Source organism: Carassius carassius, chromosome 4 (assembly GCF_963082965.1).
Source record: "Carassius carassius chromosome 4, fCarCar2.1, whole genome shotgun sequence".
NCBI classification, from domain to species: Eukaryota; Metazoa; Chordata; class Actinopteri; order Cypriniformes; family Cyprinidae; genus Carassius; species Carassius carassius.
This window is the reverse complement of record NC_081758.1, coordinates 31,355,769-31,383,547: the sequence shown is the minus strand read 5'-3', so window position 1 is coordinate 31,383,547 and position 27,779 is coordinate 31,355,769. Positions and strand designations below refer to the sequence as shown.

Here is a 27,779-nt window from a genome sequence, read left to right as displayed (position 1 = left end):
ATTTACTTTTTTAAAGGCCTCTGTGATGTGAAATATCTTCATTGGAATTGGTCTTTGAACAGCTACATCTAAGACCTGGCATTAACATGCATTTTCAATGATCGTAATTAATGAAACCACTTTTGGAGATGGGCTGGGATGGATTTTGAATACATTTAATGTAGGTTCTGATTTTTCCCAGACAGTTTAATCAATAATATTTTATTATTTTGGAATCAAATTTTTATCTGCAAAGAGAGTGCTTTAATACTTTTTTCTTGTGTTTGCTTGCTTCACTTCTAATTGCTATTAACATCTTGTATTTCATGGATTCATACAGATGGACAACATTTGCTTTGTGTGAAGCCAAGTCTGATGGAGACGCTTTTGCTTTTTTGTTGTATGTGCAATCCTGCAAAAAATTGTCCAGATACTACACAGATGTGAAACGCACGTTAATGCTAGGTATAATGGGATCCCATGATTGTCTGCCTGTGTTGTTTAGAGTCATAGCTTTTCTTAAGAATAATAGGAAATACATTGCCTTATGACTTCATGCTTTACATTGTTTGTAAAGAGGGTTTATTCTGAAGCCCATCAACTTTGTACATTCTGTAAATTATCTTTGGTAAGTGATGTAACTCTGGACAATACCCTTCTTTTTTAACTCTGCACACACGTAATGTTTTGAAACGTCCAGATGACCACAGAACAAACCGTTTAAGACAGTCACTAAAGCTGGGTGTATTACATACACGTAGCACAGACACACACGTGTACACACATATCTCTCAGGGATGGCATGATCCCCTGCTTGTTTTCATGCCAAACCATAGCCATGTTGTTTACCATCAAAATTAGACTTTTAAAACTGGTTAGCCAACATTGTTTATGTGGTTGAATACGTTATTAGTATTTACCTTTGTTTTTTGAAAGTATGTATCTAAATAGTGAAAGTAAACTTGGAAAGCCATCTTACGTTAATTTACAGTATATACTGTAGGGTATTTGTGTGGGGGAAGGGGTCTGTGTACACATGTGCATCAGATGACAGCAATCAAGCGATCAGTTTTCTATGCAAATTTCGGCAGTCAACCTTCTGAGTAAATTTGTTTTACCTCTAGGTGACCTTGCAGATGCTTTCAGCTGATTCCATACTTAATGGATTGGAAAAGCCTTTTCTTGTGCCTTCTCCTTTTTTCAATTGAAACCTCTTGATCTGACCCCTCTACGGAGGCTCCCAAATCCATTTACAGGTATTTCAGTGCTTGAAGAAGATTGTTATGATCTCATCCATCCTCAACTCAGGCCCATTAGCCGGGAAGGGATGCACGTCAATTACAATGGCTGTACAATGTGCATGAGAATTGTCATCTATGAAACTTCATAAATGAAATATAATATACAAATGAGCAAAAATTCCCTTAGGGATTTTTTGCCTGCTGGATTCACAGTGTTGCAGATTATATACATGAGCCTGCAACACTGTAAATGTTTGTAAATTGTTGTGTAAAATAATTTTGCATCCAATGTGCAGCATATAGTTTAGATGTTTATAGTTTTAGATAACTGAAGTTAAACATACACTACTGTTTAATAGTTTGGGGTAAGTAAGTGTTTAAGTACTTTAAAAATTAAAACTTTTATCCAGACGTTATGCAGTAAATTGTAAGTGGCAGTGCAGAAGTTTACAGTGTTGCAGAAGATTTATTTATTTTTGAACTTTCTTTCTTTTTTTGTTTCCACAAAAAAAAAAAAAAAAATTAACATGGATGATAATAAATGTTTCTTGAGCACCAAATCAGCATATTAGAATGTATTCTGAAGGATCATGTGACATTGAAGACTGAAGTAATGGTGCTGAAACTTCTGCTTTGCTGTTGCAGAATTAAAATACATTTTAAAATATATTAAAACAGAAAGCAGTTTTCAAAATTTAAATTTTAATTGTTTTATTGATCAATTCAATAAATAGTTCAAAAACATTAAAATCATTTTACTGACCCAAACATTTCGAATAGTAGTGTTTCTAGATTAGTTCATATTTTATGAACAGTGATTACTCAATTATTTACTATACTGATTAATCTATGATGCATACAGTATGTAGCTTGCCAGTGTGCCATTTATTTTTTGCAAAGGAGCTTAACACTGCTACCCAGGATCACTGGCATATTGAACTTTACCTGGAAATATAGCTTGTTTTCACAGAGAGAACAATGATGCCAATTATCATCAAATTTAATTATTAATCTTACTCTGTTTAACCTGAATAGCACTCTCTATTCCCTGTCCAGAATCACTGCTGCCTCATATACTGTACCCATGGAGAGATCTTCTGTGATGTTATAGATGTTGCCAATACTCTATCATGCAATGCCCCTGTATAAACAGTCTTTAACTAATCTGCAGAAGTTTTAATTAACCTAAACTGTGGAGAAATTAAGCTCTAATCTACATTAAATGAACTCACAGTGGAGTGCCTTTATTAAGATCCCAACACCTCAGTGTGGGTCTGGGCAGGGAACGGAGTCAGGTGTTACCAATGACAGCTGTCAGCATTTTAGGAAATACTAGAGCAAAACAATTTGTAAGTAATTATTAGTCATTCATTAATAGGTTGATTCCCATGAGAAAGTATGGCTCTGTGTTTCTTTCAAAACATTGCTTTTTACCTTTACATTTTTGTATTTATATATATATTCTCCTATATATACACACTTAAATTATTATTATTTTACTAATATGCATTTAATATTTTGTTCACAGTAATATTTAATTTATTTTGTTAAAAAAAAAATCTTCTGACCTGTGAAACACCTCTATTAATGTACAACAACAAAAAACATTATTATTCAGTAAATAATAAATATACAGTTTCAGCCCATAAATGATGAGGTAAAATAAAAGTCACACAATTTGACCTCAAATTAGCATATTATATGTGCTCTGCTAAAAAATAGCTCATACAGCACATATCTGAGGTCTCACCCTCACCACAGGCTTCCGTCCCATCAGTCTTTGAGCTCCTCATCCGGGAGGAGAAACATGATGGACAGCTTAGGATTCCATCTGTCTCTGACTGCTTTGCTCAGATGGACACCTTTTCACACAGGTGACAGGTGGTGTATCAGCACTGTGCTGGTGTATTTGTGTGTGCGTTATTTCAGTAAATACAGTGGGAGTGTTATGTTAGTTCGGTAGGGCTGTTATAATTACCATATGTCAAAAAAAGAAGGTGACGGCCATTGTTAATCTCCATTCGACCGAGCGATACTTTGATCCTCCCCCATGTAACTCGTTGTTGGTGTTGTGTGAGGTGATTGTGAGGATTTTGCTGATGCACAGAACTGATTCTGCCAGGCCTTGGGGTGATGGGACAGACAATGGCCTCAGTCAGAATAATCAAGATTTTCTAAGCAACAATGCTAAAGAAAAGAGTGTTTGAATGTGTCACAGTGTGTGTATGATTGCGAGAAAGGGAAACATGGATGTTCCCATCTGGAAGCCGCTGTCGGGAGTTTGTTATTGTAGGGGTGTCAAATTGGGTTAGCGGAACAGGATTTGAGAGGGGCGTCTCAACATTTTTTTTGTCTGTGAGACTTTCAGAAGGGATTAATCCTGAAGTCCCGACACATTCAACTTCAGCTAACAAGGCCACAAGCATGCGTGTTTGGCCTCTAAAGTCCATAGCCTTTCAACAGTACAGAAGCTGCCGCTGTGAAAATTTGGATTGCAAGATTATGATAGGTAACTGTCTTCTGGATTTATTAATGAAGATGAAGAAAAAGAGCAGGTAATTTCTGAAGATTCTTTTTCTATTTTTGTCTCAATTTAAATGACACGTTAATAATAAAATAAATATGATTATAATTTTAATTGCAAATTTTTAAGAAAAAATAATAATTACAGTTTAAGTCATTCAAATAGTCTTTTTAAAGTTTCAATTTGCACTAACTTTGTGCCATTGGCCATTTCGCTTCTGAAGTTTTGAAGTTTGAATCTACTGTAAAATATCATACATAACAAAAAACCAATATAAAAAAATGTATACGTATTTTCTTTCCCAGGTAAGCCCCCTTTTTTTTTTTGGCTTGATAATACTTTGAAAAGTTAAGGTTATCTGATGTAACCAATGTTATGTTTTTGTTTTATTTATTTATTTCTTTTTGGCTTTTGTTGTCTACATGCCCAAAAGCTCCACTTTCCATAACATTACCTGTTGGCACAAATCCCCTATAGATTGTGAGATATTTCCAACAAGGAGCAAATCTGTTCTTTGCTTCTCAGGGGGCAAATCCTGAGGACAAATCTTAATTACACCACAAGCATTTGGCAGCTCTCTGCTGTGACTGGAGATCCCTGCAAATCATGTCAACACTCACAAACAAGATGAGAAAGAAAGAAAGAAAACAAGAGTATGAGAAGTTTATGAGGTCACTTCAACTAACAATTTTTTTGAATGTGTGCTACATTTTTTGATATCTTATATAGCTTACCTGGTCCTTTATTGCATTAAAACCACACACAGGAATACACCGGAGACTAAACTGATTATGTTACTCGCGCATACGCAGAATTACTGAGCTATCACGCCTTGGGATCCCAGTTGGGTATAATATAATTTGGCTGTAACTTCGCAAACTATTTTATTTCTCTTTTGCTTGACAGTTAATATTAGCACATTTGGCTCTGCAGTCTTCTGTTAACCCTCATGTTCTTTTGATTGTATGTTGTTGATATTGGGGTTTAAGAGACCCCAGTGCTGTATAAATGGAAATAATAGTAATTTTACAGTTTACCTTTATTTTTCCTTTAAATTCTTTTAATACGTTCCTCTGACCAGGGTCATTATAGTTAACTAAAACCAGAACCATACAAAAAAATTGTATTTATATATAAAAAAAATTTACATTTGAAATTTTAATTTACTGTAACTTAATGTTATAAAATAACTCAAACTGAATTATAAATTAATTAAAAACTATGCATATATTTAAAAAATAGACATATTTAAAAACGATCTAATCATATAACAATGACAAAAACAACACAATTACTAAAAAGGTAATTAAAATTAATATGAAAATGCAGAATATAAAAATGAATTCAAAATATTGATAAAAAAAACTATTATGTCAATCACACTAAAATAACACAACCTGTGACCCATTAAAGCAGATATTATTAAGATCTAACTTTTCTGTTGTAGTAGGTAGGTTTTTAATATGACTGTTATCTAATACAGTATTTGTGGTTTCTGTTTGTTGTCATTTTAACGCATTATATAATAATAGAGTTAAAAAAAAAAAAAATCAACAATGGATGTGCTCCTATGCTGCTATATTTCACACTGAGTGAACATTATCATGTGAAAAATTGTTGCATTTATTAGAGATGAATGAAATATTGATTATTTTGTTATGTTGGCACATCCATAACATGAATCAATGTTAAACTGGGATCTCTGAAAGTCTAAAAGTAAGTAATGTACCATTCCAAAAATGAAACTTATTAATTTTGTTTCTAATTAGTTCTCATAAGATTAGTCATCATTAATGGCCTCAGGGTCTCTAAGACCTCAAACAGAAAAGGTTAATGCATTGCTTTTGACTAACACCAGAGCAGAGAGCTGTTCTCACAGCAGTTCTGTCAGAAAGCATTGAGTTCAGTCAGATCTACACTATCCATGTTCATGTTGGCGTAATGATGTGTGAATGTTGGATAGTCATCACATGTCGGTTTCCCTAATAAAGCTTAACCCCAGTACCCCCTCCCTCTCTCCCTCAGGCTAGCTTTTTGTAAGAGTAATGGTGTACCATAGGAAGTATAGTTGTGGGTAAGTGCCTGTGTAACCACTTGCTGTTTTTGAGGTGCGTTCACAGATGGTTCTGCTGTTGTAGAATTAAAGCAAGCTATTCAAGCAAACTGACAGTGTGTTCATTTGATAATAGGTAATCCTGTTAAAACTGGACTAAAAACGATAAAGCTCTAGTTTCTGGTGTCGCTGATCAAATGTGTACTTTGGTTATTTTTAGTTTGGGATTTAATTGTCTCTTAAGTGGATGCAGGAAGCGGACATTTCTACCTCTAGTGATTTCTGCAACTTATGTCTATTGTGTTTCTCCCCAGGCACAGAAATCATGGATAGAAAGAGCTTTCAGCAAGAGAGAATGTGTGCACATTATTGTAAGCACCAAAGACCCCCATAGGTGAGTACCTCAAATTCTTCAGTAGTCTGTGCAAATCACACAAATAGCAAATTTAAACTGTATTTAGATGTACCCAAATGTGTTTGTACTATTAACGAAAGAGAAATTGTTCTTCATTAGTGCGGCGTTGTTTGAAGCGGTTAGAGTATCTAAAGATATAGTCACACTGAGCGAGGAAACACTTCTTAAAGATGTCTTGCTTCTTTTATAGACTATTTTATGATGTGAAGAATTTGTTTTACAATAATTAATCTGGCACTGAAATTTAAGTCTCAAATACTTTTGAAATCCTCAAGTAATGTCTTTTGTAGATCACTTGCTGACAGTTTTGACTTCTGATTTGAAGGACATTCACTTAATTTCTCACTGGTTGTGTTCTGACACAGGTGCTGTTGTGGCCGTCTAATTGGTCAACATGTTGGCCTGCCCCCCAGCATCTCCTCCAATCAGAATGAGAAGTCAGAGCGTGTGCCAAAGAATGACAGCTTGTCAGAGAAGTGGTCCATCAGCAAGCACACCCAGCTCAGTCCCACTGACGCCTTTGGAACAATTGAGTTCCAGGGAGGTGGACACTCCAACAAAGCAATGGTAGACTTATTCAGTCTCTTGTTAACAACGGTTTGATGTTCAAAGTGATGATAATCCTACAAAATATTACATAAGTAAGATAAAATATTCATGAACCTTTTAGAATTTAATTCCTTTTGTGAGGCAGTTATTAATGTCTGTAGATCCTGCCAGCTTAGAAGTATTATCCATTCTACTGCTGTAAAGTGATGTACAGTATTTAAGAGGATATTCAATCAGACAATGTGTAGGGTGGGACAATTTTATTAGGAATTTATTGAATAACGATAAGTGGACATTGCATACCAGAGAAATTTGGCTGTAATACTTTAACACTACACTAAGGAAATCAGTGGTTTAAGTGGAACAGCAGGTTTTTACTGCATTTTGATTGATTCCAAAGCCTGTTCCAGAGAAAAAAAGTTTTGATATCATGTTGCCCCTCACATAATCACATAAATAAATGACAGTTCAGTCTTGCTGGCTGTGTTTAAGTACTGCTTGAATATATATATATATCTCTGTGTGTGTGTGTGTGTGTGTGTGTGTGTGTGTATCATGGTTTCCACAATAATAGTAAAAATAAATATTTATTCAACAAATCAGCATATGAAAATAATATCTGAACAATCATTTGACACTGAAGATTGGAGTAATGGCTGCGGAAAATTAAATTAAAATAGGAAAACAAAATAGGAAGTTTTAAATTGTAATAATATTTCACAATATTAATATTTTATTGTTTTTTAATGAAATAAATGCAGTCTTGTTTAGCATAAAAGACTTCTTTCAAAAACATTAAAGTATCTTACAGACTCAGATTCCAACTTTGGAATGATATTGTGTCATCTTAGATACAGTATACGCTTGTCTCAAGATTTACTTTTATGTTTTGTCAGTATGTACGAGTTTCTTACGACACTAAGCCAGACTTACTGCTGCATCTGATGACAAAGGAGTGGCAGCTGGAGCTTCCCAAACTGCTCATCTCTGTTCATGGAGGACTTCAGAACTTCGAGCTGCAGCCCAAACTCAAGCAAGTCTTCGGCAAGGGTCTCATCAAGGCGGCCATGACCACTGGAGCCTGGATCTTCACTGGAGGAGTCAATACTGGTCTGTACAAGAGTGTGAATGTATCTTTCAGTTTAATTAAGATTTTGATTAGATTACTCTTATTAAGATTCTGAGCAATGTTAGTCAAAATGATAGGCCTAATGCTATCTAAACTTCTACAGAAGATCATGTGAAACAGTGTGCTCTCAATGTCCTTGATGCATTGTGTGATGTCTCTCACGCTGTTATCTGTTCCATTCTTCACCCTTCTGCCACCCCAGGAGTCATAAGACATGTTGGTGATGCTCTAAAAGACCACGCTTCCAAATCGAGAGGGAAGATCTGTACTATCGGTATTGCACCCTGGGGGATTGTGGAGAACCAGGAAGACCTAGTGGGGAAAGATGTAAGTCGCTTGACTATAGCTAAATTGAGTAACTAGGCTCTTTTAGTATAGTTTGTTTTTCTAAATGACCAATAAGACTCAAGTCTCTGGCTCAAGTCAGGGCAGATTTTACGAAATGTGCTTTCGTTAAATAATGAGATATTTTAATTGATATATTCATTGGATTCATTATTGACGAGAGCGAATCTCCAGATCACTGCAGAATGATTTTCATGTTGTCTCTGCATGTATACTGCATGTCATGTAGAAATCTATAAATAATTTATATGTGATCCACTACATATATCAACTCAGTTTCACCTCAGCTCGTCTGTGTGTCTCTGGGAACTGGTGCACAACTGAGACACAGAGATAGAATCATTCTTTATTTATAACCACTGATTTCTTCCCCCCCCCCTCGTTCATACAAGATTTTGGTGTTGTCTCTCTCTCTTCCAAGCCCCCACTCACCCCTATAGCTCTCTATTCTTGTCTGGTCTGGTGAAGGTTTTAAAAATGATGTTGTGGCATTTCTTTTTCTAGGTTGCTGATCAAATAAGCAAATATGTGGCACTTACCACGACCCTTTGTACATTCAATCTGATGTTCTTCTATTGTTTTTTTTTTTTTTCATTAAAGCTAACACACTCTCTGAGCCCTTCTAAAATCACACAGAAAAACATGACCGTTAGGTTTTACACAAACTTTTTTAGTGCATTTATTTATTTATTTGCATTTTAAATACAAAATAAAAACATATTTTTACTAATGATATCAGATTTTTGGACCCCAAATTACTCATTATGTTTACTGGTTGTTACTTGTGCATGTAGATGCTTTTTGTAACATGTTACTTTCACCTTTGATTCATTCTTCTTTTCCTGAACAGCATCTTTTTACTTCATGTGATGTGTATTGCAGGTGGTTCGGCCGTACCAGACGATGTCTAACCCTCTTAGTAAGCTAACGGTTCTCAACAGCCTACACTCCCACTTCATTTTGGCTGATAATGGCACCACCGGAAAGTATGGAGCAGAAGTCAAACTGCGCAGACAGCTTGAGAAGCACATCTCTCTGCAAAAGATCAACACGCGTGAGTACATTTGAGAGAAATTAGAGATGCTTATGTTAATGTGATTACTCCAAACTTCAAATTCAATGGTGCTTTAAATTCTTTTTGAGAGAGGTTATAATAGCCTTCTATCCTCAGTTAATTTTTCTAGGTTCTGTTGTGCTGATCTTCAAAAGCCCATAGAGGAGTTTCTCTATATATTCCTGTCAGAAATGCCCAGGGGTGCGTTCTCCGAAACTACCTTAACGCTACGTCGTTCTTAAGTTGTACCTTAAGAAGTACCTTATCGTTAATACGTGGTTTCCGAAACCTTCTTAGTTAAGTATACCTTCTGTAAGTCATGCGTTCGTAAGGTTGGTCTGGAGCGCTCTTAGCTATACCTTATCGCTGCTTACGGTTCATACCGCTAGTGGCCACCACTACGCAAAAAGATTTTTTACATCGCAGTTTAATTACACATAGAAAATTTTATATGAACTTTTAATATAAAATCTGATTTAGAATTAAAATTACATTTTTACTTTACTTTAAAATTATACACATAAAATACTTAAGTTGTTATAGCCTACACCCAGTGTATGGAAGTGTTTTCATTAATAAAGTTTCCATACACTAATGGTTGTTAGCTTTTTTAATTACTATCCTAAGGCACATCAGCTGGCGAACCATTTGACAGAAAAGGCTTAGGAGTCTATATAAAGAAAGATGAGTTTACACAAACTTTATAGCTATGGCAGCGAGACAGCGAGTACTTGTTTTAAATCAAAGACGGCGGCGTCCGCGGAGCCAGTTAGTGTATGTCAACTACTTTATAAGAGAACATTTTAGTCCACTGACTACCATGTCAGAAGAGACCATTGTAAAAAAAATTTGCCTGCCACGGGAGCAAATTCTGCAGCTCTTGCATCTTGTTGGCCCAGATTTGTCAAGACAAACTCGACGGAGCTACCCCCTCAGCCCCAAAATTCAGCTGCTGGCGGCTCTTCGTTTTTATGCTGTGGGGAGTTTTCTGGAGGTTGTTGGGGATGGATATGGGCTGAGTAAGACCTCAGTGTGGCTGGGCGATCTCTTTTTGCGGACTTTTTTCCCCGACATAGTGAATGTCGGTATGTCTCTCATGTTTGCGCTTTTATTGAGGAAATCATCCAATTACACAAATGAGCGATTTACGCCAATAATGTGATACGGCTGGTGGATAATCAGCATACGTTGTGGAGAACATTAACACACTTATGGCCGTGAGGGTTTGGGATTGTACACTTGCTAAATTATAAACACATACTCATATTTATTTCTGCATGTACGTATTTCAATAAGCCCCGATAAATGCAGTTTGTACTATTTCTAAAACGCTTCTTTATAAAGAACATTGTTTTCTCAATACTTTACCTATACCGCTGTGAAGGAAAGAGTGCACAATCGATCATCGAGGCGTCGATATCAACCTATTCAGCGCCTCCACCATGGACAGCAACTGCTAAGGTCGAACTTAAGAAGGTTTACCTTAAGCTACATCCTAAGGTATAGTTCGGAGAACACACGTAGCAAAGGTATACCTGTAGTTAAGGTGTACCTTTTGAGTATTCGTAGCGCGCTAAGAGACAACGTTATCGGAGAACGCACCCCAGATCAGTTTGTGGCTCAACATCAAAATGCTACACTAGTTGCAAGATTCAGAGCTGACTGCACTGAGAGCACAAAGGCCTCTTCAACTGTTCTTCTCCCTACATAATATCCATACAGTCCATTTACTCACATAAAGATATCAAGTAAACGTCATTCAGCTGAAGGAACACATTTAGATTAGAGCCGGTGAAAATGCAGTAAATCATGAGGAAACAAAAAGGATGCCTCAGTTTTGTTTGTGCTCATGTGGATCATTTAGGGTCATTGAAAAGTGCCTTTATACACTGCTTATGGCCTGCTCATGCATACTTTGATTAGTTGTCATACATTTTAATATGATTTATATCCTGCGCACATATAAATGCTTGATTATAACATTATTTGTCATTTGAGAAATGCTTCCAATACAATGGCAGCTGTATAGAAATATCTCTTTGAAATCAAATTGCCGTTTCATCTTGCTTTCCACGAGCAACAATAATGCAACAATTAGGCAGGCTAATGCTGTTGAGTTGTGAAACTGGATTGCAGTAGAAAAGGAATTTGAATTTGCCCCAGAGATAATATATAAAAAAACACTTAGTACATTCTGCACATAGTACATTCTCTATTTTGTGCATTTGAATAATTTAATTAATTTTAATTAATCATTTTTTATATATTAATTGATGTATAATTAATATAATATTTTCAAATTTTAGCTAGTTTATTGCATAAACACAGTTGTAACACTTTTCCACAAAATCAAATGAGCCATTTAATTTACATAACCATATACAGGTCAGCAGGAAGTGAACCAGAGTTTCACCTCCCAAATTTGTCATGTGACCTGTGGACTTCCCTTTGTCATCCTATGCCTGGAGTAATAGAGGGGGCTGGGAAGTCAAAGGGATGCTCAGGCGTCATCATTTGCATCAAAAATGACACCAGCAGTGCCGGCCCGAGCCTCTTGGGGGCCCTAAGCAGAATTTGATTTGGGGGCCCCCCTCCCACCACGCGGAGTCACCTGTGCTTCAAGATTATTGACACAAATGTCACACTATAATGTTACAATATAAATTAATACAGTGAGGTTATGTATTATTAATACAAAATAAATAAATAAAAATCAATACTTAAATAATATACTTTACTCTTAAACTTCTGAATACAAACTGTCACAAAACATGAAATAAATAATTTGCAAATGTCCAAATGCAAATGTGCATTAAATGTGCAATCTTTTAAATGAAACCAAAATAGACAAACATTAATATAATAAAAAAATATAATGTTACAAAAAATAGTTAAAAACTTAAATAATGAAAGCAAACATAAGAACAGCTAGGATTCAACAATGACAACTGTACAACAATGACCTCAAAATTGTTCCTTCCTAGCTTTTCAGGAGGCAAAGTCACTGATGACATCAGGACAGCAGGATTGAATTGTTGTGCCCCACTTCCTCAAATATGATGATGGAAAAAAAACACCTACTATAGGGGTGAAAATAGAACTTTAATCAAATAAAAAAGTATATGAATAAACTGTATTATTTACTAAATACAATTGTAGCTCTCGACATTTACCTATGGCTATAACTTTATTATGACTAATTTATTTCATAGTCTTAAACATTCAGAAATCATGCAAAAGGAAATTAAACAGTTTTACTATGATAATACCATGGTTTATTTTTGTAAGGGTTGTCATGAATTAAATCTTCATAATCTTCGGCAAGAAGGAGGCGGGAACCGGCGGACAAGCAAATGAAACTTTGATAATCAAAATAAAGACAAAACAGTGCATCAGCCCCTCACGGATGACTGACGCGCACAAATAAAAATCAAAACACAAACTGTTGCTCGGCCCTCCACCAGCTGGGTGATCTCCTCCGCGGTGCCTGGCGGTGGCACTGGACAGCCCTCTGCGGACGGCACGACACTCCTCCGCCACCCGGTGGACGGCGACGGCTCCTCACAAACTCGTGAAACACAAACTAAAATCCAGGCCTGGTCCTCTCTCTTCCGTCACTGTCGTCGCTCCGGTTTTATATCCCTCCATCTCCTCCGTGGTACTCGAGACCGGCGAGTGTCGCAGGTGTTGCTCATCTCCAATCACTCCACCGGCCTCGCTCCTGTTCCCACGTCCCTCGGCCCCGCCCCACTCGTCACATTGTGATATGCACGTTTTTTGTTGAAGAAAATATATAGGCTGTGTCATCTATAGCAAAAATGTAACAGCAGCAATTACATGGCATTTGGCTCCCTGTGCAGGCATTTGTAATAACATGTACATAAATTGTTTATTTTGTATGTGCCTACATTATGTATTTTAACAGTGTTATTATTAACCAATCATTATTGCCTCATAGTTTTTTTTATTTAATGCAATTTAATTCATTTTAAAGGCTATTGATGGCTTAGGTCTGTTTTTATAGCAACAAAATCAACAAAAGTAAATTACAGTATATTAATACTTCTTTGTAAATCATTATCTGAAGTAACAAAACCATGGTGTTATTGATAAAACCATGGGTAATTTCCGTAAGGGAACCTGAAAAAAAAAAAACTTTAACAGGAATGTGCCTGAAAGTTATAAACTGGCCTCGTTTTTACCTAAATGATTTATAATTTATTTTAATATATATTAAAAATGTATAAGGTGTGCTTTTAATATTTTATAATATTATTATAATATTTTAATATATATTAAAAATGTATAAATGTATTATGACTGCAAGTCTTTCTCCTCAAATGCTACTGAGCTTCAAATTTGCCTTTGAGCCCATGTGAAAAAGTAGCATAATTTACATATGATTTACATTTTAATTAGTTTATTTTAATAAATATTAAACATTATATTCAATTGTGCATTATAGCTGACACCTAGATGAACAATTACAGTTGTTTTTATGACTGTAAGTCATTCTCCTCAAATGCTACTGATGTTAGAAAAGTGTATATCAATATCGCATGTAACTTTAGAGACAGGCCCTAAATTTGAGACTCTCGAACGTCCAACGTCAAGCCACCTTTATGTCCTTTTCTTCTTTCTCTTTTCGGCACCAGAGGGATACATCCTTTTTGTGACATGGCTTATCATTTATTACAGTGATGCGCACTTACGCGCCGGCGCGAATTGTCAATGCACGTGAGGTGTCTATATGCGCAATTGCGCATGACTCAAACGATAGCAGACACAGCAGCAGTTGTCGGTAAATAAGAATTTTCTTGTCTTGAATTATTCATTTATTCGTTCATTATTCATTCATTCATTCATTCATTCATTTATATCACTTGTTTAAGTTATTTAATTTATTAAATTTATTAAATAATTTATTAAATTTATTGGGGGGCCCCCTGGTGGCCAGGGTGCCCCAAGCAGCCGCTTAGTTCGCTTATGCCTCGGGCCGGCCCTGGACACCAGCTTCACCCACATTGATTCATCCAATGAAACTGCATGTAAACTAGTCACTTAAAATAGTCAGCATTTAAAGCAGCAAGTGTCTTGACATTTAAACAGGCAAAATATCCTCTTCAAGAAAACACATCCAACCCTCTCGCATGTGGAAATTTCAGATATCTAACATGTTTGAGCCCTGTAAGATGAACAGATGAAACATGTTTAAGCTTATTAAATCATCCCATGACACATTCACAACACATATTGCTGCGATAAGACCAGTTTACTCTGACATCACACTCATGACAGGAGCTTCATATATCTGAGCTGTATCAAAGCCTGCAGCCACCTCTCTCTCTCTCTCTCTCTCTCTCTCTCTCTCTCTCTCTATCTCTCTCTCTATCTCTCTGTTGCATCAGCTGTGTGATGGTGTTGTTTGCTCTGGCTTTGGGCAGAGCTCATTTCTTTATTTTATTACCTGTCCTTTCTAACACTGGAAGAACATCAATAACACTCTGAGCCATCACCATGAGGCTCACAGAGCTACAGAGACCCTCAAACATGGAATCAAATCTCTTTGTTTTGTAAGAATTACGGCAGGCTGCAGGCCGGCTTACATATTCACAGTCTGACAAGCACTGCAGCGGTACTGGATTAAAATGAATTACAGAGCTGTGCTTGCTGTTGTTGGGCTAATGAGGAGGGCTTTTTTGAGTGTTTCGCAGATGAGGGAAAGATTAACGTGCACAAGATGCAATGAAGATTTCCTTGCAGGATAAGATGGGATGAGAATCAATTCAGCTGTACACAATTAGGTGTAGCTTTATTGGAATTACTGGAATTACTAATCGCTAGTTCACATGAGGAATAGAGTAAACTGTCCGATGTGAATTAGGATAGATGTTGAGAAATTGTAGAATACTAATCAGGGATGAATTTGATAATAATGATTTGCGGCCACTGATAGCATTGTTTATTGGTATATGCTCACTGAGTTATTTTAGCAACTGATTCACTTAAGGAATTATGCAAATACAGTAAAAATACACAAAGTGTACATTACAATTGCCCAGCTTGTAGGTTCGTTCTTGCAAGTTTTTGTTTTAAGTTAATGTTAAAGATAGTTAGTGTAAGAAATCCCCCTAAGAATTATTTAATAAATCTGTGAATTAGAGCGTTTTTTTTTTTTTTTTCAATCGTCTTATTCAAACATTTTACATTATAACCTGCTGGCTATTATAACATCTCTACAATTAAAAATGTATATATCATATACAATTCATAGTATATAGAGTTAGGTCCATATATATTTGGACATATAAAAGCTCTGTTCGTCTTAGGAACACAATTTAAGATATTTTGGATGAAAACCTGGAGGCTTGAGACTGTCCCATAGACTGTAATTTTTTTGTCAACAGTATCCTCTGTGTCACTCCATCACCGTGCTGCGTATGCTCTTCTGTGTCCTCCGCACCACAAGGATGCGCTGTTTCTATGTGTATTTAGCTTTGATTAAAAAAAATGTAAAAACAGCGTGGAGGACACAGAAAAGCATATGCAGCACGGTGATATGGAGTGACACAGAGGAATTATTGAATAAAGACATTATTTTTAGTTTTTAGTTTGCATTTTTGGGTGAACTTACCCTTTAACCTTTCATAAATTTTTGATGAGAAGACCCTCAAATTAATGCTCACAGTGTGCACTTTAAGCCCATATACATTATATAACTGTAATATGAATATGTTTTGGCAAACAGCTAAAATAATAAAAAATTGTGCCTGTTTCCAAATGTATATGGACCTAACATCAAATGTCAATCTTTGACTGGGTTTCTGTTATTATTCAACTTAAATATCAAAATACATAAATTAAAGAATTTGAGTAAACTTTTTAAATTTGACACATTTAAATTTTTTTTTAAGTAATATGTATTTTATATATTCTGCAAAACAGTTGTATGTTGTCTTTTGCAGACAGTTGTATATCTTACTCCTTTTTTTCATAATTTAAAATTGTATTCTATAAGAACTAAATTTGAAAGTGTTTCTAATTATTTGCCATAATAATATATTGACTGTTGCATTGTTATCCGTTGAATACTGTTGATTGAGTTTTTTTCCCCGTTTGAGTTTTGTGCATAGCCATAATTTCACATACATGAAAATTTATATAACAATTTTTTTTCATTACATTTGTATGAATTTCACCTTTTATTCAATGCTCTAGTCTAGCCAGTCATATTCAAACCCTGATTAAAAGTCAGGTCAAACTCTACGACCGATGGTGTTTCTAGCCTAGAAACCTGTTTTAGTTTTCCCTTGCACTAACTGGGACTCCGAGTGATGAGATGATGAGCTGGTCTTTTCACTGGTGGTTTATTTCTGGATTTTGTTCCATGCTGCTGGTCTCTGTGGGTCCCATCACATTAGCATAATGGAGCAATAGCTGCTGTATTGACCAGACAGACTGGGTGCTGTGGGTCTTTTTTTTCCACCCTCTTAAAGGTTTATTTGATTGGAGTAAAGGAAGGGAGGAAGCTCTTGCTACAAATCTTGTCAATTTGCACAAGATATTTTCATCCACTTCCTAGTACCAGTTTATAAAAACAGGAAAATGTATCTACAAGAGCTGTTGCACTTATATTGGTAGACTATGGGCAAGTATAGGCTACAGAAAATATATAACTAGTTTGAAAGTATCACAGTGACTCTTAAACATGACACTTTTAGCATGAGTTTGATTGATTCAATTACTAACCTTTTCTGTGCAGAGTTACATATAGAATCTGGTTACATGGTTACACAAACTCCACTTATATGAATTTCAGTAATGCATAGCCAGAGGTTCATCCTCATAAGAACATAGTCTTGTCACAAAATTTATATTTAAACAAAAGCAGAGATAAAATAAACTTTTTTAACTGAATAATTAATGTTATTGCTTTTACAAAAAGAAATACAAGCTTTCACATTTCTGTTTTAAACCCTCTGATGTACTTTCTACTTCGTAATGTATCATAAGTTCATTACTTTGTTTTTTTTCTTGATATGTTTCTACTAAGGATTGAATGGAAAATATTATCTGTCAATGCCACAAACTTGTATACATTTTTTGAAAGAAAGAATGTGACGATAAAGACATTTAGAATGTTGCCAGATATTCTATTTTAAATAAATTATGAGCTTTTGAACTTACATATCATTCTTAAAATGCTGTAAAATGTATAACGGTTTCCAAAAAAACAGTACAATTGTTTTCAACGTTAATAATAATAATAATAATGATAATAATAATAATAATAATAATAATAATAATAATAATAATAATAATGTTTCTTGAGCACCAAATCAGCATATTAGAACTATTTCTGATGGATCATGTGACACTGAAGACTGGAGTTATGATGATGCAAATTGAGCATTGCCATCACAGGAATAAATGAAAATAATTAAATGATTTATAAAATAAATAAATAAAAAAAATAAAAAGAAAACAGTTTACAGTTTACAGTTAAATTGTAATAACATTTCACAATAATAATATTTTTTTTATCCAATAAATGCAGCCTTGGTGAGCATAACGCTTTTATAAAGCCATGTATATTTGTGTAGCAAATACATTGACATTTAAGTCATTATTCAACATGATTGACATGAGGGTGAGTAAATAATGATTGTATTTTTGAACGCTTGACTTTTTTAACATTATACTCTGCACTATGGTGATAAAGGGTTTAACAAGCTTGTAATGTGAGTATTTGCAGTTATTGATGTTGTGGAAGGATAGAAAAAACTCTGGACAGATGTTTTCTTTAAACATATATTAAGTAAATGTTTGTTCTTGATCATTGCCTTTATGGCAGTTAAATTCAAAATCACACATTATACCGGTTTTGGACATCTTGTATCTAGCTGTTGTGTTTAATCTCTTGAATAAATAAACCACATTTGTCTCTGCCAGGCAGGGGAAAGGATTGTTCACACAAGGTGTAAATGAAATAGATTAAGAGTGACACAGAATAAAGTGCCCGTTTTTTCCACAGGTCTAAAAAATTTAGATTCATCTTCCATCTACATGCTTGGCAGAGGGCATACAAATCAACACATTCCTGTCTCCATAGCACCCCTCATCTCCTCATTCTCCTCTCCCAGAGCACAGGGGCTTGTGTTTTATTAATGCTAGGCTTGCCGTCCTCTTGTGGTGGAGCCGTAGGTCAGATGATAAATGTGAAGAGGTTATGGAGTTAGGAGGCACAGGGCTCATCACTGTGGGTGTCTGAAACATAGCAGGGGAACCATCTATGCTTGGCAAGTTGATCGTCACAGAAAGCCACAGTTTCTGAAACTCAACAACTCAGACTTTTAAAATCGTGTTTTCAGCCTTTTTTGTTATTTTGTTTGTGTTTAACTACTATAACCCTCCAGTTATTTCCAAGCATCATCATTATTATGCTTCTGAATGGATCTGAACTTAATGAGAGATAACAAACTTTATTATTTCTTCCTTTTTAATAAATGATCTGCTATAGAAAATGAAGGGATGATGAGGATTTTGATGATGTTAATAGAAGCTTTAAGAAGTCATTTGACTTGCTGCTGGGTACTGTCTGACATTCTCTGATTAAATGGCAAATGACTGTACTGAGATTCAAAAAATGACTCTCCTTTGAGTTGTTTACTTTCTCTGGCCACTGATGTAGTTGGCAGATGAAGATATTGGCCGTTAGAACAAACACTGTCACCCCTGCCCACCTACAGTAGATTCTTTTCAAACACTCTTTGGAACCTGCTGAGGCTTGTTGGAAAGGAAAGGTTAGATTTGACTGAGATTGTAATTAAATAGCACAAGCAAACACTCATCTACTTTTTTTTATATTTCAATTTTCTATTCAGACTGGTCTTTCTTCACACCCAAATTGGAAACCTTTGGCCCATTTTACTTTTCCCCCAATGAACATCTCTTAGCCTCTGCTACAGTGCCTGTGGTTTCAGTGTATCCCTGCTGAAAATACTTTCATATGTTCTGTTGTGGATATTGGTTTTCCAACCACGCTTTTTATCTGGCTTAACCAGCAAGATTTTCTTGGACAACCAGTATCATCATAAATATCATATTAGACATTTGGCTTCGGGCACATCCCTATAAAGACATCCAGCACGACTTTGTTTTTCCACTATTTAGACCATCACCAAAACAACATAAACCAGCTTGGACTGGCATTGAAAAAAAAACTGGTATTTACAGCAGGAATATCACAGAATATATTACTACTAGCTGTTATTTGGTTGCTAGAATCAAAATGCCATAAAGACTATTCAAATGCATAAATTCATGGTTTAAAATGCCTTGTAGTGAATAGTAGAACTTATAGTAGAACGTAGAAAAAATATATCATGAAACATTTTTTTTTTAATAGAAAAAGACCATGTCCTTGGCTTTTTACTTTTTGACAACATGAATGATGGCAGATGAATAATAAATGTCTTGTCCTGTCCTGTAACATAAGAGCTAGTCTGGACAGAGTGTCAGCCATGCTGAATGGGAACTGCTGCGTGCATGTGTGTGTGTGTGTGTGTGTGTGTTAGTGTGGGGAAACAACCGAGCATTCCTGGAAGCCCACAAATATCATGGCAGAAAGGGCTCACTGATCAATAAATTTTACTTCAATAAAACAAAAAATGATAGAGAGAAAACAAGAGACATGGAGAGATAACAGTGGGAGGAAGAGGTTTGGAGTGAAGAAGTAAATCCCACTGTTTCTGATTTCTATACCAGCTTTCTTTTGAAGTCAGTGTGCTGCTAAAAATAGAAACTTTATGTAAGCGTACCCATTTTAGGCACAATGATGACAGCACATGTGGATCTGGTATACCTCTCTGTCTGTCTCTTTCTCTTTCACTCATTTTCCCTCCTTCCCTCTTTCTTTTTCTCACTTTGCATTATTTAAGCAATGGTAGGTGGATCTGGCTGCAGCATGCTTTTTGAATTATAGTCACAACATAACTTGTTGGCGTTTTTATCAAGTTGTAGGAAAGAGTCAGAGTGCAAGAGTAGGACTGATCTGTCTTTGTCCTGGTCAGCTGCTCTCCCACAGGTCCTCTCCCACTGGACATACACCTTGTATTTAAATTGCTGAAAAATGCAATTGATTATTGAATGCAGAAATGATCTGATTGTTCAGTGTGTACTTGCACAGGAAATTTAATTTTGCATTTCAGTGTGCACTAAAAACACTGTAACTTGATTCCAAAAATAAAACGTATAAATAGTTCAATGAGTAGTTCAGAAAGACAAATCAGTCCGAAAAACACTGCTCTTTATCATTTACAGCATTGGTTCTCATTCTCAACCTGTTAGTCTCCAAGGCCAAGCTCCTTTCCAATCAAAACTGCAAAGCCTCCCAACCTTCTCTATTCACAAAACCTTTGTATTATTGTGTTATTACTTTATATTTTGCAAACACACTTTGCAAAAATGTAATTGCAGATATTCTTCACAACTTAAAAGTACGTAAAGCTCAACTGTAAAGTAACTTTAAAAAATAAGCACAAGTCAGCCTCCCATAGCAAACAAGACCACAGGGAGATGCCAAAGCACTGCATATAGACTACTATACAGATCCATTCAGATTCACTAAACGCACCAAAAAACAAATGAAAAATTGAAGCTGATCTGAAGGAGGCTCGAAGCCATCAGTGAAAAATTTTCTCTGTCAGAACATGCGATCACGTCTGTGTTTGGATCGTCAATCATCATGATTACAATCATCATCCATCAAAACTTTACTAGTGCGACACTGGTTTGCTTTATCCAGCTGAGAGCTGCAGTTTGTGTATATATAGATAAACATGTATATTTATTTAACATATTAGTTGTCAAATTAGTGAACTGAATATATTTTAATATTTTAATTTATTTTGAGCCGTTTGAAACGGTCTGAATCTTATAATTTAACAGCATCATCAGTGAGAGAGTTTCTTTCATATGTAAGCAGAATTGACTTTACAACTGAAATTAATCACAAATGAAATCTGAGAGCTTGTGAATCGGAATGGAATTGTTTGGTCATCAAATTCAGTAAATTCATAGGGATGTGCCTGAATTTTCCAGATAAAAATGAGAAAAGGGAAACACTTTGTCTGTGGAGTATCTCATGAGGATTATCTTTTGTTTACTGCAGCTAAGTGGATGTCCGGTGTCATGTTGACAGACACAACTGGGTTATGATTAGGATATCTAAAGGGTCAGTCACAACAGCCATTCAGCAGAATAATCTATCCCTCTGCAAGCCAAAATGACTCTAACCTGTCTGTTATATGCTTTTCATTTTACTTTACCTTTAATTCACACAAATTCACCTTCATATACGTACTTTCTTTGTCCTGTGAAACACAAAAGGGAAAATCCCCACTATCTTTCATTACAAGAACAAAAGCAGTTGATATATTTTTCTAAGTATCTTCTTTGGTGTTCCACAGAAAAAAGAAACTCATGCAGGTTTGGAACACCATGATGGTAAATAAATGAGGACGGAGCTTTCATTTTTTGGGGAAACTAACCCTTCAGAGGTGAAGTGTGTAGTTTCCGTTCCACAAAAGGAATTTTGAAAATAATGATTGTTTTCCAAACTCTCCCAGCACCCCTTCTGCGCTTTCCACTTTGCATGTCTTCAAACTAATACATTCTCTGTAAATAGCTTTTTATAGGTAATGCTGACCCAAATGCACACCATTAGTTAAGTCAGACAGAAATATCAGACCGCTCAAACAAACTAAGCGCCACATAAGCAGTGTTTACACTCCTTATGCTCTAGTTGTCTTTGCACAGTAAACTGGCAGGGGAGGGGGGACACACACATTTCACCTTTAATCTTTTTAATTGGTTTTTCTTGTAACAACCAGCCACACGGCCGCACACATATACCCTTTCTTGCTCACGTTTCTCTGTCACATTTCTGTTTTCTCCTCAGGGATTGGACAGGGCGTTCCAGTGGTGGCTCTAATATTGGAGGGGGGCCCTAATGTGATCTCTATCGTGCTTGAGTACCTGAGAGACACTCCTCCTGTGCCTGTGGTGGTGTGTGATGGCAGCGGCCGTGCCTCTGACATCCTGGCCTTTGGGCATAAGTACTCAGAGGAGGGCGGGTATGTGAGCTTTATCTCTCTCCACTGTAACAGTACGATAAGATATGACTTTTCATTTACATATAGATAAAGATTGAACTGTAGCACAGAACAGAGCACAACAGTAAACGCTTACTTTTTCAGCAGTTTTTTTTCTCCATTAATTTTCTCCATAAGCACTGTAAGACATGAACTAAACCAAACAGCTCTGAGATTAATCACAAAGCATTACAAAAAGAATTGGAGTTAAAGACATGATGAGCCTACAGTTATTTATTTTATATTTTTTGTATTGAAATATTTTTTGGACTACTGAACTGATTAACTACTCATCCCATAAAACACAGCAAATTACACAAAAATAGACATTTAAAAAAAATGTGTGTTTATTTATCGGTTTATAGCCAATGATTATTTTATATTTTAAAATATATAATTTCTCAGATTTCTGCAATTAATGTTGCAGTTTTTACACATTAAAAAATAATTAACACAATTAATGCAGCAGTTTATTTCACTTCCACAATTCCTTTGTGTGAATATTTTAATGATTAAAGATGTCAGTTTTACTTGGTTATTAATTGCGATTAAATGAACCTAAACTGATGAATCACAATTAATCTCAGAAACCTGTATAAGTAATTAATTAAAATTTAGTAGTCAATTCACAGACCTGATTTTTCCATTTAATGCCAGGTCTTTGAATATACACCATCCCTCCCTTGTACATTATATATACATATAATGTATACATATTATATATACATTTTTTGTTGATTCAAAGCCCTAATGTTTATAATTTACTGCAGAACATTTAAAAATGTACAAAATACATTTGGTAATATACAAAAAGACCAACTTACTGTGTGAAATTTTGAAGTACTGTACATCATGAGGTTACTGCTAATCAGAGGACGATTTCTCTTCAGTATTATGGGTAGTGTAGTTCTTTAAAGAGTATTTAAATGTTAAACCCAATAAAATGTAAAAAAATGAGGTGAGCTGTATTGGGTCTTTTTTTTTAAAGGGTCATATGTTATCATTAAAAAGCAGTTTGTCTGTGGAGAAAATTAATGGGATTTTCCTTTCCAGAATCCTACTGTTATGCTCTGTTGGAATATTTTCATTGCATAAATGATTTGCTGTTATATCCCAGTTTCATCTCTCTCTCTGACTACCTGTTAGAATCATAAATGAATCTTTGAGAGACCAGTTATTAGTCACCATTCAGAAGACGTTTACGTACAGCCGGACGCAGGCCCAGCATCTCTTCATCATTCTGATGGAGTGCATGAAGAAGAAAGAACTGGTGAGTGTGTGCTGTGTGACTGTGAACATCCTAATGATTAAACCCCCCCGATCTGACAGATTTAATGACATTCCTCTAGAGCCTTTCTGCTGTACTTAGAGTTCTTTGTACGAGGGTGAACCCATGATAAACCAGGATATTTTTCTGCTGCACATTCCTCTCCATGTCAGCGTGCCGTTATTCTATCGGACAGTCAGGGATGCGTGTAAAGTGGCCCCTTCAGCTCGGGGCTGATAAATGTCACTACCTCTGCAGCCCACATGAAGTACATTTCCTCAGGCCCTGACACCATCTCTTCACATTGGCTTCTCACACACATACACTCTCTTTTAATCTCCATGATGCACAGAAAATAAAACTATTCTTAAATACTGTACTACTTATATTATCTGTAAAAACTTGTAATCTTTTTGAATCCACTACTCTTCTGTTAAATTATTCACCAGACCCACAAGACCATAATCTGTGTGACTTTTCAATTAGTGTACATTCCAGTTAGCTCATCTAAAAGCTCTCAGTTCACATTTATCCTTCCCCTGCCACCCAATACATCAGAATGTCTTGAAATACCCCAGTAAAGAGTTTTAACAATCAAATTCAGTGTCGCCAGGAGAAACATTTTCTACTTTAATCTCAAAATGCTTTCATGTTTTTCAGATATTTTAATTCTATCTATTAGAATCTGTCAAGTCTAGTACAGCCACGATTTGCATGCGAAATATTAATACTTGTCTTTGTATGTTAATGTAATTGAAATAAAATTTCAATGTTGTGTTTGTATATTCACATATTGTTTTCAGTGATTAAATCATACATCCTCAAAGTGATTTTTGTGTTTGTCTTGTATTCCGAATGCTTCCATTCTTCTTTTAGTCATTGTAGTCGCTTCACTCATTGTCTGCGCATGTGTACTTTTGTGTATGTGCACACCATATGTTTTTTTTTTTATAAATTCATTGTATAACTGTGTTTTCACTGTTGTTTATGCATGTGTTTCCACTGAGGTATGATCTGTAGCTGTAGATGTGTTATCTTAATTCTCATTATGAAGATGACCTGCTCAAACGTAGATATGAATTTTTGTACCCACACACCATATGACTATTTACTTAAGCTTGTGTATTTATATCCTGTATTGGCTTAAATGCAATTGTTTTCAGATTCAAACTTTTTTGTTGAAGGTGAGAGCTTGGTTTTAAGGACAGCACATTGGCTTTAGTTTATATGCCACCCACTTGAGTATGTTTTATTGATGACTCAAAAGTGAGATCACAAAGCCTTCGAGACGCAACTAAACCTGAAAGGGGAGCAAATTAAAAAAGTTACCTAAAAAAGCTAATTTGTCTCAGCACAGTTTGAAGATTTAGCATTAAACCAGTGTGTACAAGCAAAAATACTTGGGCAGTACCCTCTCAAAAGGTGCTATTATGTACACTTTATGTAACATAAAATTTTAAAGTACTAATAAGGACTTTTGAAATATTGTATTCATCTGGGCTACTAATATGGACCATTTGAGGGTAAATAAGGTGTGTGATGTACTTTTTAGCTTTTGCACTTAGGGTACTGCCACAGTGACAGCTTTGTATCTTTTTTTCTTCATCATAATCTGTAGCTGACTTGCACAAACATGTTTGCTTATGCCCAGTGGGGTGTCTGATGTGTTGGCAGATAAGTGCAGCATGTGTGTTTGGGACCTATAGATCTATAGTCCACAGCACTCATCTTGTATTCATCATACATGCACACAGTTGAGCTCAGCGCTTGATCTCCTCTTTTGCTCTCTTACCGCTTTACTTTCCACTAAGGACAAGCCAGTGGGAGAATTTTCATGCTTGATGATTGGAACAAATGCTTACAATTTACAATTGTGATTAGAAAACGTGAGTGAATGCATGTTATAGGTGCCTTTGGCAGTCTTTGAAGACAATCTTTGCCAAAAAAAAAAAACTAAATATATATATATATATATATATAACTAAAAACTAAATATATATATATTGAATCTTATCAGTTTTATATTAAGACAGTAACATAAAAAATGTAGTGTATGAGTATATAAAACAACACCAGAGTACCCAAGTTTTGCTGCTATATTCATATAGTGTGCTTTTATACTATTTCTGGAATGTACTGTATAGTATTTTTACTATATATTGTGGATATTATATATTAAGTATGCAGAATACAGTATTTACTCTGCAGGGCTCACCAAGTAGCTATCAGTGTCAATGTTATTTGAATAAACACATTTGATTGGATAATGTAATCCAAAATGCATCTAAAATAAAACCTGAGTAGCTCTACAGAACAATGTTTGCTTGCTTTGGTCCAGTTATGGACAGAAGTCTTGACAGACAAATATAGAGGACTTAAGAAACTCACTTCTGAGATTTGCAAATAAATTCTCTGATGTATTTAGCAGTGCAGAGATTTATTGAACTCGATCAGTGGATTGTGTGAGAATGCCTTACAGGGCAGTTTTTGGTTCCCGAGCTGCTTGTTGATAAGCCAGCATGCTGGTCATGACACAAGCTTAAGGGCTATTGCTGATGCCACCATACATACATTCATGAGTATATATTGTATTCAGGTGCAAATGTGTAAAAAATGCCTTGAGGAACTTAATTCATGTGCATTATGCATTCTAAAGTTGAGTAGATGCTCCATAACTTTAAGATTTTCATATCATACATTTTAGGAGATATGATACTATATACATTTTTGCATCGAAAACATTAGACCTTAATATATATATATATATATATATATATATATATATATATATATATATATATATATATATATTTGCTCACCCTCTTGTCATGCCAAACCATATACTATAGTTTTGATTTAAATATAATTAACAAAAATGGAAACCTGGTCATTTGGCTCCTGATTACTAAAACAAACAAAAATGTGAGGTAAGAAAAATAAAAAAAGTGCTGAGATATGAAAATAAGCAAGTAATGCTTCCATTCAGATGAGCTTGTGCTCTGTGGTGAATCAAGATTGGGATAATGAGATCTGTAGGGAGGTGTCTTTATTCAGCTCTGTTTCTTTGAGGCACCGGACCAGATGTTTAATCTGAACTCGACAGGACAGGCTTCCGGAACCTCCTTCCTCTCAGTACATTAACTGACTATACCTCTCCAGAATTACAACTAATAACAACTATATTAGATTAGATTAGCCTCCTTTTAGGGATTCAGTATTTCTGTTCTGTGTGAGTTTAATTGGCACTTGACACATAAAAGAAGCATTATGTCAGTGTTTTGCTCTTCTCTGCAGTAGGCATTCCATCTCTTATTCAGGACTAAATCTCTTTCCTACTGTGGAGGTCTTTGTTCCTGCAACCAAGGGAGGGATGGTTCAATTAATCAGACTGACAGCCTTTCTGTGTATTTATTGCTCTTATTCTGTTTTCTTTGAGCATCTTCCTAATGTTTCCGATAATTCAGAGAAGAGTTAGCACTGCTAGTTTTCTCTCAGACCAAAGTATTTCAATTTCCTCTTCTAGGAAACATTGTTTTAGCTATTGCTGAGGTGTGTACAAATGTTGTTCAATGTCAAAATATGTTCTCCCATCCCAACCTAATATGTAAGGGTCTTTTATTACCCAGAAATTGTTTATTTTGTCATAATGATTAGACACTTACTTAAAAAAATAAGTACGTTGACTTGAGACATTGATTTGAGTTGGAATCATTTAAAAAATTTTTACCTGTATACACTAAAAACAACCAATTACAACACAACAATTTGAAAATATTACAATATTAATACTTGAGTTCTCTCTGAGGTCATTTTCACTGAGACGCAAGAGCCAATTGATTTTGCCAGAGCTATTAATAAAAACTTTCACATTTTCTAATTTTATTTGTATTTTCTTCTTATTTTAATGAGTAAGTTAAGGCTAAATAATTTTTAAATTCATGTTTTTTAAAAGAAGCTCTATACTCTCGCGACTTGTGAATATCAAGGTATCGCGTGAGTCTACTCTCTTTTCGTTCTGTTCCCACTTTAGTATAGGCTACAGAGATATGCTAAATAAACAAAATGGATA

The 27,779-nt window shown here is 35.4% G+C and overlaps 1 protein-coding gene across 7 annotated transcripts in view; it reads left to right on the top strand.

Annotated features, from left to right (window-relative positions):
• LOC132139774 (transient receptor potential cation channel subfamily M member 3-like) overlaps positions 1-27,779 on the top strand; it is a 125,059-nt gene that overhangs the window by 66,198 nt on the left and 31,082 nt on the right. For 5 of the 7 annotated variants that reach the window (XM_059548381.1, XM_059548380.1, XM_059548386.1 and 2 more), the window contains exons 2-8: positions 6,112-6,191; positions 6,578-6,779; positions 7,658-7,871; positions 8,093-8,217; positions 9,118-9,289; positions 22,251-22,425; positions 23,590-23,713. In XM_059548381.1, coding sequence (XP_059404364.1) covers positions 6,112-6,191; positions 6,578-6,779; positions 7,658-7,871; positions 8,093-8,217; positions 9,118-9,289; positions 22,251-22,425; positions 23,590-23,713 — 1,092 coding nt within the window. Of the gene's footprint in view, positions 1-6,111; positions 6,192-6,577; positions 6,780-7,657; positions 7,872-8,092; positions 8,218-9,117; positions 9,290-22,250; positions 22,426-23,589; positions 23,714-23,792; positions 24,638-27,779 lie in introns of those variants that run through there. The other 2 variants (XM_059548385.1, XM_059548384.1) reach the window with 2 other exon arrangements.